The 12,803-nt window shown below is 35.7% G+C and overlaps 1 protein-coding gene across 8 annotated transcripts in view; it reads left to right on the plus strand.

Moving 5' to 3' along the window:
* PCCA (propionyl-CoA carboxylase subunit alpha) overlaps positions 1–12,803 on the plus strand; it is a 377,947-nt gene that overhangs the window by 221,053 nt on the left and 144,091 nt on the right. For all 8 annotated transcript variants that reach the window (XM_072976495.1, XM_072976496.1, XM_072976497.1 and 5 more), the window contains one exon: positions 9,651–9,761. In XM_072976495.1, the coding sequence (XP_072832596.1) occupies positions 9,651–9,761 (111 nt within the window). The remainder of the gene's footprint in view (positions 1–9,650; positions 9,762–12,803) is intronic.

Raw genomic sequence — 12,803 nt, forward strand, 5'->3', positions numbered from 1 at the left:
CTCTATACTCTCATTTATACCACTTTCTCTCAGGCCCTTTTTTCCTGCTTCGTTGTTGTTTTCATTTCCAGGTATGTTTCATCTTCTCCCACATAAAGCCTTCATTGCTAAGCTAGTCTAAGCAATAGAAATACAGTCTAAAAAATACAGTGACCTAAGAAAGATACAGTTTAGTTTCTCTCCCATGTAACATCCAGAAAGGAGGTTGTCAAGGGCCACCTCTTACATTCACAGCAGATGGTTTTCATTTTGGGGCCCAGAGTAGCTGCTTTCATGCTCATCATCCAGCCTCAGCAGGAAGGTAACAGGGGCAGGGAGTTCACACTCCTTTTTTTTTTTTTTAAGGCATAACCTAGAAAGCACCCCTTATTTCTGCTCCTGTCTTGCTGGTGTTTAGTCACATGGTCATGCCTAGATGCTAGGAAAATGGGAGATGCAGTTGATATCAAGGTGGCCATATACTAAACTAAAGCATAGCATTTCTTTTATTTTATAATACACTTAAAATATGTAATTTTATTATTTTTATCATTTTTATTTTTTTGTTTTTTGGGGGGAAGGTAGATTCATTTGTTTATTTATTTTTAGAGGACATACTGGGGATTGAACCCAGGATCTTGTGGATCTTAGCATGCACTCTACCATTTGAGCTATATCCTTCCCCCCTTAGCATTTCTCTTATAAAAGGAAGGAAGGAAGGGAAAAATAGATATTGCTAGACAATTAGGAGAAAGAAGAATATGTACATATATCTGCTCATTTTTGGAAACATACACACATACACAAGACCATTACTAATAATATGACATACATATAGGAGGTGGAGGGACAATCTGGTGGAAATGACTGGGGAATGGGAAACTGTGAGCTGAAGGAGAGAGACTTTCGTTACACATTTTAATATAATTCTGCTTTTTAGATACATATTAATATTTAAAATCAGTGTTCTGGGGAAAAAACTCAATAGAATACAAACAAACAAATGGGCAAAACAGTATGAATAATACAATCATGCTGAAGGAGAGAGAAAAATAGCTAACCTAAAGAACTTCTAATAGTATTTTGACTGGATACCCTCAATGTAAAGATAAAATATGTATGAACAAATATTAAACTCTAGTTAGTAGGTTTGTTTTTCCTAGTTCATGGGTTAGCAGTTCTGAAACCAGTTTGTGTATATTCTGGGATTGAGGAAATAAATACACGTATTGTGAATAAGAAGAGCAAAGTTTCTCACTGTCAGAGGAAGGAGTTACAGATGTGGGAATGGAAAAGCATAGAATGAACCCTATGGTGTTGAATTGGAAGTTCAGTGGGGATTCATAGTTTTTAACATGAATTGAAACATAAATATGTAAGTATGTTATCGCATCTGTAATTGTGTGTACACATATGCATGTACTCTCTAGCTCAGGATTTCTCAACTTTTTAGCACCACTGATGTCTACGTTGGACAGTTCTTTGTTGGGGGTGAGGGGTTACCTGTGCGTCATAGGATATTTATCAACATCCTTGGCCTCAGCCCGCTAAATGACAGTAGCATCTCCTCAGCTGTGACAACCATACACTTCCAGATTTTGCCATATGTTCACTGAGGGGATAATCATGCCAAATGATTGGGAACTACTGCCCTGCTGAGAGGTCATAGAAGCACTGACACCCATCACAAGAAGCACACCAAACACCCAGATCTTGTTTTCGGAACACCATCCTCCCCATAAGTGGAACCACTACTCATTGATAAAATGGCTGCTATTCAGGAAGGTGAGCCTGAAAGAGCTTGTATAAGACAGTAATCGAGTGCTCCAAAAATCTTGATTTGTCAGAGACACAGGAATCAGCTTTAAGGGGCTTCCACTGGCCAATCTGTGAAAACCTCAGTGACAAAATAAATAATGTTAGCAGTCGATTAAAATCCATGAAATAAAAGTCCATGAGTTTATACTGATACAAATAGATAAGAAAGATAAATGAGGTAAAGCTCACAGCTCTTCCTTACAGTGGATTTTTAACTGATAAGTGTAGAAAAATCACAAATTGGCAGACATCAAGTTGTTTAGGTAAGAATCATCAATGATGGATGCTAAAATTAGTGGATGAAAATATAATGAGAAGCAGTTTCATAATATTTCCTCAGGTGATACTAATGAACTACAATGGGGAAAACAGTACCTTTAAAATGGAGAAACCTAGCACTTACTCAGATGAGTAGAACTACTATCACTGGTAATGAGACAAATCAAATCAACCCCCTGTACCTCTTGATATGGTGCACTAAGACGTACACATCCTTCCTGTTGTATTCTTACAAAAAAATGTGTAACGTGAATATAATCATGAGGAAACATCAGACAGTCCAGATTGAAAGACAGTGTACACTATAAATGGCTTGTACTCTTCAAAAGTGTCAAGGTCAAGAAACACAGAGAAAAATGGATCAACTTATCCAGATCAAAGGAAACTAAGAACACAGGACAACTAAATGCAACATGGGATCTTGGATTAGTTCCTGGACCAGGAAAAAAAAGTTTTTCTTTTGTAGTAAGGGTCATAAATAGGACAACTGGTGAAATTTGAATGAAGTCTGTAGATTAGATGACACTATTATCAATGTTAATTTTCAGATTTGGTCATTGTACTGCAATTACGTAAGAGACTTAGCTTGGTTTTAGGAAACACTGAAATATTTAGAGGTAAAATATATCTTACCTGAACATTACCTTCAAATGTTTTTAAAAAAAGTTGTGTGTGTGTTTACACATACAGAGAAAGAGATGGTGAATGACAATATAATAAATGTCAAAATGGACAAAATAAATGTGGTCAGATGTTAACGTTTGGAAAATCTGGATAAAGGATATGCAGTAACTCTTTGTACTGTTTTTGTGAGTTTTCTATAATTCTGAAAATATTCCAAAACAAAAAATTTTAGAAAATAAGTGAAGAGTAACATATGCTCCCCTCCTCCCAAAGCTAACGTTTAAGAAATAAAAACAGAGAAACATTTGTGATTTGTACTTATATATCCATCTGACTAATTCTAAAGAATAGAGAGGTTAAAAAATTGTTTTATGAAGGACAGAAAATGGACAACTTACTATATAATTTGGTAACTGTTAAGTTGTTCAAATATTTTTTTTTCCTGAGCCGATTGTGAGCCTTGGTTAAGATAAAGGTTCTTTAGAACAAAAATGTAATTTGGCTAAAGTCAATTTCTGAGTCCCCATGAAATAAGCAGTGGCTTTTGGCCTCTGTTTGATCTTGCCAGTGTGTGCAGCTAATGTCTGGCCAGTGTTTTGGAACCAGCAGGTAGTCAGGAGAAAGCTGCTCCTAGGGGTCCTCTCTTCTGGGGCCTGGTGGTGATTTCCCATACAGATGGGACCTTGTGAACTCTGGCAGAGGTCAGCCTCAATTCCCCATCCAAATCTCAGAGTCACAATTTTTATGTGTATGTGATTAATAATATCATTAAAGTTGTAAACTAAGTCTGAGAGTACTTCTACTATATACTTATTGTTTGAACAAAATCAATTTAAGTAGCATTTTCTTAACTGGCACATGGACAGTTAACTAGAGGACAAAATAACTTTCAGGTATGTAGGATATCCTTTAACAGTTCAATGATTTTTCCCATTTATCTAATCTTCTGAACTTTTAGGTGTAAGGTAATTTTTTGATTGTTTTCCTATTTGGCTTTAGAATTAATCTACAGTAGTTGTTGGAGCAGTCAGTTGAGGAACCTTTGGTCATCTGCCATTAGCCATTGATTTAGCTTATAGTCCTTAGGAAAGAGAAATAGATAATGACTTGCTTTTGCACAGTAATACATAATACTTTATTCAGACAACATTAAAGGGAAAATGCTTTTGTATATTGATTTTATTCCTGAAACATCATTTAACAAGATAAAAGTCTGTTTCATGCTCTGTTTACTATTCAAGTAAAACGATTTTTAAAAGTCCATGGCTTTTGTGTGCATCAGTGGCTCTATTCTTTGATATCCAAAATGTAAATTAATATTTGCTTATGATTCCTTTGTGTTACATTTTCTAAAATCACCTCTGTTTTTGACTTTGAATATGGAATTAAAATACAACATCATTCATCCTGTGAAACTGCATGCGTTTAAATTTTTTGGATGTCATGGTTATGAATTGATCACTGGCATCAGAAAACAATCTTATTTTTTTTCAAATTGTCATTAACTATTTCTGAAAGTTATGTTGTATTTTACTGAAGACAGAATGTGATGCTAACTATTCTGGCACTGGCCACACAGAGGGCAAGAAAATGTCTACCAGCACTAGGCTGTAACAAGAAAGCCAGTGAAGTTTAAATATGGAATATGGTGCATATAAAGTGAACAATATTATTTTTATTTAACTGGAGGAGGAAAGGACAAAAATCCTGAAAGTCAGAGTACCTTTCTAAGTTATTTACTGTTTATGCAAAAAAAGCTTGTAAATTGAAACAGATGTTCTTAAGAACACCTTTTTTTGGAACTAAAATTACAGCTGCACCTCAATCTTCTAACATTTATCCTTTCCAGTCCCTCCTTTAGGGTCTTATTTTTCTCAAAATTTCAGTTACTGTACACAAATAATTCACATATTGCTGGTTTTGTCTTGCATTTCTCTGTTTCACGTTCTGTTCTGTATTCCGTCACGTGAATGCCCACCTCCATGACCTCTGTATCCTGATGTACATGCATTCTAATCTACCTGCTCTTCTGAACTCTAATTAGGCGGATCAGTCTCATCTCACAGGCCCCTCAAATTTAACTTGCCAAAAATGTATCAGATTTTTTTCATTTCCATCTATTCCTTTTCCCTAAACACTGCAGAGCCAGAAGTTTGGGTGTTGTGCTGGGCTCATCTCCCCAATTCTTGGCGTCCACCAAGTCACCAGACCCTGTCCGCCTCCCAAATATCTCTCAAGTCCAGCTGCTTTTCTCCTTCTGAATTGTCCACACACTAGCTGTGGTCGGAGGCCTTGCCGTTTGTCAGCATGTCTCCTGCAGTTGTCGGCTTGCTTCTTCCCATCTTCACTCTTGCCCCTCCCCAGTCCGTTTTGTAATAGCAGCCTGAGTGATTTCTGGCAGGCCCGAATCTAATCTTGTCTTCCCTGTGTCATCCATTCTGGTTGCTCGCGAGGTAAGGGGAAATCTTTGCCTATCAGACCCTGAATGCCCCTTTTGACTTTTCAGGTGCACCATTTTCTTCTTTGTTCGTATGCTTTGGCCATGGTGTACTTCTTTCAGTCCTCTTCACAGAAATACCTGGTGGTATCCATTTACTTTTTACCACGATGAAAATTCTTAAATATTTTAAGTGCCTCCGTGATTCTACCATCTTTGTGTTCTTCTGTGTCTTTCTCTATTTTCTTTCCCAGCCAGGAAAATTTGTGTAAGTCACACAAAATACTTTCCTCTTCCAGGAACAGCACATCTGTCATTTCCTATGCATTTAAATCTCTCTGGCAAGCCATAACTCTTTTCTTCCTCAAAGGTGCTTTAGTTTTGTCCCGTTTGTAAAACATATGACAAAGGGGTTCATTTCCCTTTCATAGCGTGAAGTCTTTCAGGGAGTTTTCTATTTTAAATTCTTGCCGACCTGCTTTGTCTAAGTGTCCTATCACTTTGCCTTTCATTAATTGCTCTTCATTTTTGTCTGTCAAAATATCACCTATAATAAAGGCAAGTGTCAGATCTTGGCACTGATTTGTTAGGAGTATTGGTGTTATCAGAAGTTTATTATACCTTGCAATATTTCCTCATAGAAATATATATAATTACCAAAGTCCTTCAAAACATGTTAGTGAATATGGCCTAAGTCATTATCCACAAAGCAAGCTTGGGATAACTATGCGTTTCTCCCGAGCATGTGTTGTCAAGGATATTTATTAGATCGTTGTCTATATAGAATAACTTCTTCCATGGAATATTTGTATAGCTAAAGGAATAGCATTCACATTTGAATTTTAAAACTTTCTCTAAGTGTTTCGAGGTAGTTTGAATAAATTGAAAGTTGGCTTTTGTAAAATTTTAGGCACAGTATATCTTTTGAGTCAGGAAGAGAGATGCTCAGAAATTTTCATATGGTTGCTAATATGGTTTAGTATAAAGAGATGCATAGAAAAATGCCTGGAAGGATGTATTAAGTTGTTAATATTGGTTGGCTCAGAGATAGGAAGTCATATTGAAAAGTTTGACCTCCTCCCCTGTATGTACACATTAGGGTACAGGGTAACCTGCTGTAACAAAGGTTCTTAAATTCAGTGATTATAAATAAGATGAAATTTATCTATTTCTCATTTAACATTCTGGCTGGTCTGTGCTGATAGGGTAGGTTAGTGTCCTGTTGTCCTTCCAGGAGATACACACACCTGTGTCTTCCCCCCTCCGCCCCCCACCACGCTCAACTTGTTGCTCTCCGTCATCTGCGTTGCCAAAGCTGAGTTCCTGTCGTATCAGGAAGCCAGCAGAAAAAGGGAAGGGAAGGAGGTTCAAGTGGGTCTTTTTCTCACATGAGTGAGGCTGGAGTTGAATACCTCACTCTAACTTGTCTAGTTGCCTGTCTAGTTTGCCATGCCTAGCTGTAGATAGGTGGGAGAATGGAGTCTGTGTCTGGGATAGTCATTTGTTCAGCTAAGATTTTATTACTGTGGAAAGAATAAAAAGCACATTTTAGAGGAAACCAACAGTCTGTCACAATATACTTCTACAGTGTTAAAAATATTTTTATGTAGTTTACTGTTGTCATTTATAGTGTTCTAAATGTTAGATAAATAATTGAGTCACTTTGGGTCACAGTTTTCTTATTTTTAAGTCTCCTTTTTCCTTGTAATTTTCTTGCTCTGTAACTAGTTACTGAAAGTTGCCCCAAAGCACATGCCATACTGTTTACTCTCATTTTCCTTCCTGTGGTAGCTACCTGCTGCATGAGTAGTAGGTGTAGGGAAAATGCTGAGAGATAAAGATTAACTTGCTCAGAACATCAGCATTGTTAAAACCTCATAGCAAATATGGGCAGGCTTTTGGCAGAGGGCCAGAGAGGAAACATCTTAGACTTTGTGGGCCTCAAGGTCTCTGTTGCAACTACTTGGCTCTCCTGTTGTAGCATGAAGCCAACCACATGTAAACACTGCTGTGTTTTATAAAACTTTATTTACGAAAATAGATGGTAGGCTGGATTTGACCTGGAGGCCATAGTTTGCTGACCTTTGTCTTACCGGATGGAGAAACTCTCGAGATAGAAATACGTATAAGCTTAAATTTGTGCAAAATATGCAACTAGAAGTTAGAGGTTGGAAGGTCAGTGCTGAGGCTTAGGATGCTGTACAGCTTCTGTCTGCTGTTTATAAATTACATGTTGTCTTCTCAATATTTATTCTCATATAAAAGGATAATAAAAGAGCACAATAATAATAATAATAATAATGCACCTTTATTTTAAAAATGGATTTACTGGGGATTGAGCCCAGGACCTCGTGCATGCTAAGCATGTGTTCTACCATGGAGCTATACCCACCACCCCAATAATGCACCTTCTTGAGTGCCTGGCATCGTGTGAAACATTATTTCATTTGTACCTCATGACAGTCATACTGAATAGGTTTTATTATTATCACCATTTCACAAATGAGGAACCTAAAACTTTGAGAGTTTGAATAACGTACTCAAGATGAGAGGTAGATCTAGTACTTGAACCTCAGTGATTCTTTGCTTACGTCATAGTTATTCTTGTATAAATGAGGATTCTATAAGACTTGAATAGCAAAAGCAGAATCAGGCTTTCTAGGTTTGCTGTGAAGGGAAGTGGTGCAGATTAGACCTCTAGAGGAGTGGGTTAAAGAATTGGAAGAAATGAACAAACCTCTTGTTTTCTTCAGCTTCAGCTTTACTCTGCTCCAGCCGCCCTCCTCTTGTAGTGTGGACACCTGATCTAATTCCTGCTCTCCCTGGATTTGAGATGCCTCCCCACTCTACCTTTTATTCCTGTTTAACGTATTTGTAATCTACTCCCTTCATAGAGTCTTTCTGTCTCAGAGTTCTCCTGATACCATTCGTATCCCTCTTGTGGGGGTTACCTATTTTAACTTTACATTGGAGTAGTCACTGTGTACTCGGCTCGATTTTTCCTACTTGATCAACAAGCTTTTTTCCTTCTCATTCCCTTTTGTCCTCCTCCTTCCCCTCCTCCACTTAGCCCTCCTCCACTTCTTTTGAAGTATACCTGACATATAATAAACTTCTTATATGTAAAGTATTCAGTTTGATGACATAAACATACACCTGTGAAACCATCACCACAATCAAGATACCAAACATTTCTGTCCCCTCCTAGTTTCCTTGTGGCCTTTGCAGTTTACCCTCTCTCCGACCCTTTCCCAACGCAACCATATGATCTGCTTTCTTTAGGCTTCATTTAGTATATATTATTTTTGGTCTTGCTTCTTTAATTCAGCATAATAATTTTGAGATTCATCTTTGTGTGTTAGGGACTCATTTTTTTTTTATTGCTGAGTAGAATTCCATTGTATGGGCAAACCACATTTTGTTAATCTGTTCACTGTTAATGGACATTGAGATTGCTTCCAGGTTTTGACTTTGCAAATATAACTATTAATCTTCATGTATAAGTGTTTGTATAGGCATATATTTTTGTTTTAACTTGGGTAAATACTTAGGAGTGAATTGTCCGAATCATATGGTGAGTATATGTTTAACTTTTAAAGAAACTGTCAAACAGTTCCAAGGTGGAAGTAAAATATAAAATGTATCAATTTTTATCCCCCCCCCCCCACAAGGTGTGACGGGTCCATTTATTCCACATTCTTACCGACACTTGGTACTATCTGTCTTTTAACCTTTAACCACTAAAATTGATGTTTGTGCATATCTCATTATATTTCTTTGACAGTGATATTGAACATCTTCTTTTCCTGTGCTTACTGGCCATTTGTATATATTTTGTGAAATTTCTGTTTAGGTCTTTTTGCCTCTTTTTTCACTTGGTTCATTTGTCATCTTATTATTTTGTAAGCATTCTTTATATATCCCAGATACAAGTTCTTTGTTTGATACATGTGTTGTGAATATCCTCTGTCAGTCTGGCTTGCCATTTCATTTTCTTAACTGTATCCTTCGAAGGGCAGACTTTTAAAATTTGATGGACTATAATGTGTTGATGTTCTTTTCACGGTTCATGGATTTTTGGGTGCTAAGAACCTGTTGCCTACCTCAAGGTAACAGATTTTTCTCCTGTGTTTCCTTCTCTAAGTCTTATAGTTTTAGGTTTGTGATCCAATTTGAGTTAATTCTTGTATGTCCTGTGAGTTAGAGTTGAGATTGATTTTCCTTTTTTCCCAAATACATATCTAGTAGTTTTACCATTTATTAAAAAGACATTTATCTCCCCGTTGAACTGACTTGGCAGTCACAAGCTTAAGTTTACATTTAGTGTTTTATTACTGCCTCAAGTTCAGACATTTTTTGTTGTTACTTGAAGTCAAAGAATTAAGTAATCTTGCATGGTTTTTGCTAGGTCATAGGACACTAATAATAAATTCCTCCAGATAATAAGAATTAGATTTTTAACTGACTCATTCCTATTGTTCTTCAATTCAGTCTGTTATCATTTTATTTTTAGGTGTTACACACAATATTGCATTACTTCGAGAGGTGATAATCAACTCACGCTTTATAAAAGGAGACATCAACACTAAATTTCTTTCTGATGTATATCCTGATGGCTTTAAAGGTTTGTATGCATTGAAGTATTTTTAGTGTATTAAAGTTATTTTTTATACTTTATTACAATGTATAATTTTTTCTTTTCTGAAATTAAGGCCTTTGGCCTATGTTACACTTGAATTATAATATACTTAGAGTATCTTGGGCTATTGACATTCATGATTTTGAGTATTCATGAGTGACTCATGAATGTATAATAATCTGTAATTTTGTTGAGTGAGGAATTCAACTAGTATGTTGAATGTTGTGTTTCTGAAAGTCAATTCAAATTTGTATTCCCTGCTGATATGAGTATATACAGGAACTCGTCTTTAATATTAAAACTGTATCTTTATGAAAATTAGCACTGAAAATATCAGAATACCAGGTGCTATTCCTATTAATGAAAATAAAGATGTCCAAGAAGATGATGGTTTTTATTCTGAAAAACGAGTTTTGAATAAAGTAATGAGTGACGTGTGAATCTTAGCCTTTCAAAGTTATCAGCGAGTGTTTCCAGGTAGTAGGAAAATTGCTCATCAAGTGAGAGACAGAAAACCCTTAAGTGAGCATTGAAAACATGGTTAACATGGTGTTGAGACACTGACAGGACTTACATAAGACTTAACCAGAAACGTTATGCAGGTGAAAGCCAGAAGCCTCTACATGTTTCTGATGAACTTGGGGACCTATGAAGAGTAGATCTTCTCTCACAAATTTTGTGTTCTTTATATCTATTTAAAGTGTTTCAGTATATAAAATTCTCATTCATTTTCAGACCTGTATATAGATTCAGGTCTGCTTCATGTAGTTGAGCTCTTGCGTACATTTACAAAGCAGTTTTGTAGCTCAGAATTTATGATACAGAGTTTTCATAAGACTAACTAGAGATTACTGATTTGATCTTTCAAAACTTTGGTGTTACAGGGCTTTATCATTAGTATCAAGGGAAATAGTGTGTTTTATTTCAGAACTTAAAGACTAAAGAAAGGATCATCAGGTTCTTTTTCCTGAACTTTTGAATTTTTAAAAAAATAAACTGCAGTCTTAACATAATTGCAGTTGTATACTTGTGTGATTATTTCATTATTATCTGTTGATTTCATGAATCCAGAAACTACTTATGTTATTGCTTTTTATTGTATCCTAGCAACTAAAACACACTAAATAAATATTTGTTGAGTTAATGGAAAGAATCTTGTTCCTAGTATAGGCAAGAAGGTATTACCTTGACCGTTTTTAATTAACTATACATGTATCCAGATTACATTTTTATTTTATTTTGATCCTAATGTTTTGGCTTCTTGACCTTTCCAAAATTTTAATTGAAAATTGTCCTAAGTTGTGAAGTGGACTCTGGAATTCCATATGCTTTTATGTCTGCCTGACTAGCAAGTCTGGAATGGTGGTATGACATGAAACAGTAGGCAGAAGGAGACAACAGGTCAAAACTTAAGGAAATCTTTAGAACAGACATATTTTATGTATGCATGGGTATTTATACATAAGCACATTTATACATGTGTTTATATATATGCATATTTGGTAGTAATTGAAATTTAGCAGCAATTGAAAATGTTCCAAATTCTCAGAAATTTTCTTAAAACCTAATATTGCAATTTGCTGTAATAAACTTAATATACTACATTTCTTTTTTGGCAGGGAATTGTCAGCCCAGGCACTGTAGTTTGTTTCTTATGCTTATGCATAACAATTCTCAAATTGTTGTAAGTTTTTTTAGGAGAGTCTTTAGCACTTTTTAATATCAGCCTTCATTTTACCTGGGAGGAAACCGAAGCCCAGAAAGACTAAGTCTAAGTGACCAGCAATATCATAAAGCCAGAAATTAAACTTAGAGTTTTCAACTTCTGTTTCAGTACTCATTCAGTTGTGCTAGCGTTCAAAGTCATAAATCACCAAAGTTTTCAGTGTATGCTCTATGTTGTCATGTTGCCTACAAGGACTTTAAAAGCACACATTTATATTTGCCATTCGTTATGTCTACCACTTATTTTTTTCATTCCTTCATATTATGTTCATGTCAGTTCTTTCTTCTCTGAATGGCTGCTGTCTCTTGTTCTTCTTCAGATTACTCTTTCTCCTTCCTGATTTTTCCCCGGAGCAGGTCTTAGGTATATTAAACTGTATCATCTTTGATTGTTTGATGTATGTGCCTGAAAGAGACAGCGGGAAGTGGCAACTGAAGTTAATCCAGGATCTTACCCATATGTTTGAGGCTGGGTCATTTTGCCCCTTTGGGATTACCCATCTGCTTCCCATCTGTCCAGCTATCCTAGGCACTATTCATAAGCAAGTGCCTGTTTTTATGACTGCATTAAAATTCTCTATTATATATGTTTATTGTCCCAAGTTTATTTGTAGAGTAGGGCAGTGTTACTAAAGGCTCTTAGACTGAACTTTGAAACAGTTGTGTCTAAAATTTAAAAATAGGATACATAAGAATTTGTTCTTCATGTCAACTTATTAGATCCTTATTTTGAAAGTTTTTTTTTAATTCTGAAAAATAAATGGAAAATGGAGAAGTAGATATTTTGATTTTGAAATAAAAAGAAAATGAGAAAGAAGATATTTTAAGACATATAATTTCACTTAGCCTAGAATGGACGTTTTGGACATATTTCTCTGTTGCCTTCGACCACTAGCCCCATCACAAGAAATTATCAGAATTGTCTTTCTCTTTGAAAAGTTGCAGAATTTTTAGAAAAATTTGATTTAACACAGAAGTCTACCATTAATTATACTTCTCTCTCTCTCTTTTTTCTTCTGGAGTTTAATCATGTGTTTCTGTAACTTTAGAAGTGGTACTGTAATACATGACTGAAGTGTTGCCCTTAAAAATTCAGTCACTAAAATCATTCAACAAATAATTGGTGTAGGCTCTAGAAGAAAATCAAAGACAACTAATATATTTTCCCTGTCCTTAAGGAGGTTATATCACTAGGGAAATAAACATGTAAAGAACTAATAACTACATTACAGGATGGAAAGAAATAAGTGCCAAGGTAAAGTTACAAGCAAAGTGTTCTGAGAGCAGAGAAAAAAGAAACCA

Source organism: Vicugna pacos, chromosome 14, assembly GCF_048564905.1.
Source record: "Vicugna pacos chromosome 14, VicPac4, whole genome shotgun sequence".
Classification (NCBI taxonomy): domain Eukaryota; kingdom Metazoa; phylum Chordata; class Mammalia; order Artiodactyla; family Camelidae; genus Vicugna; species Vicugna pacos.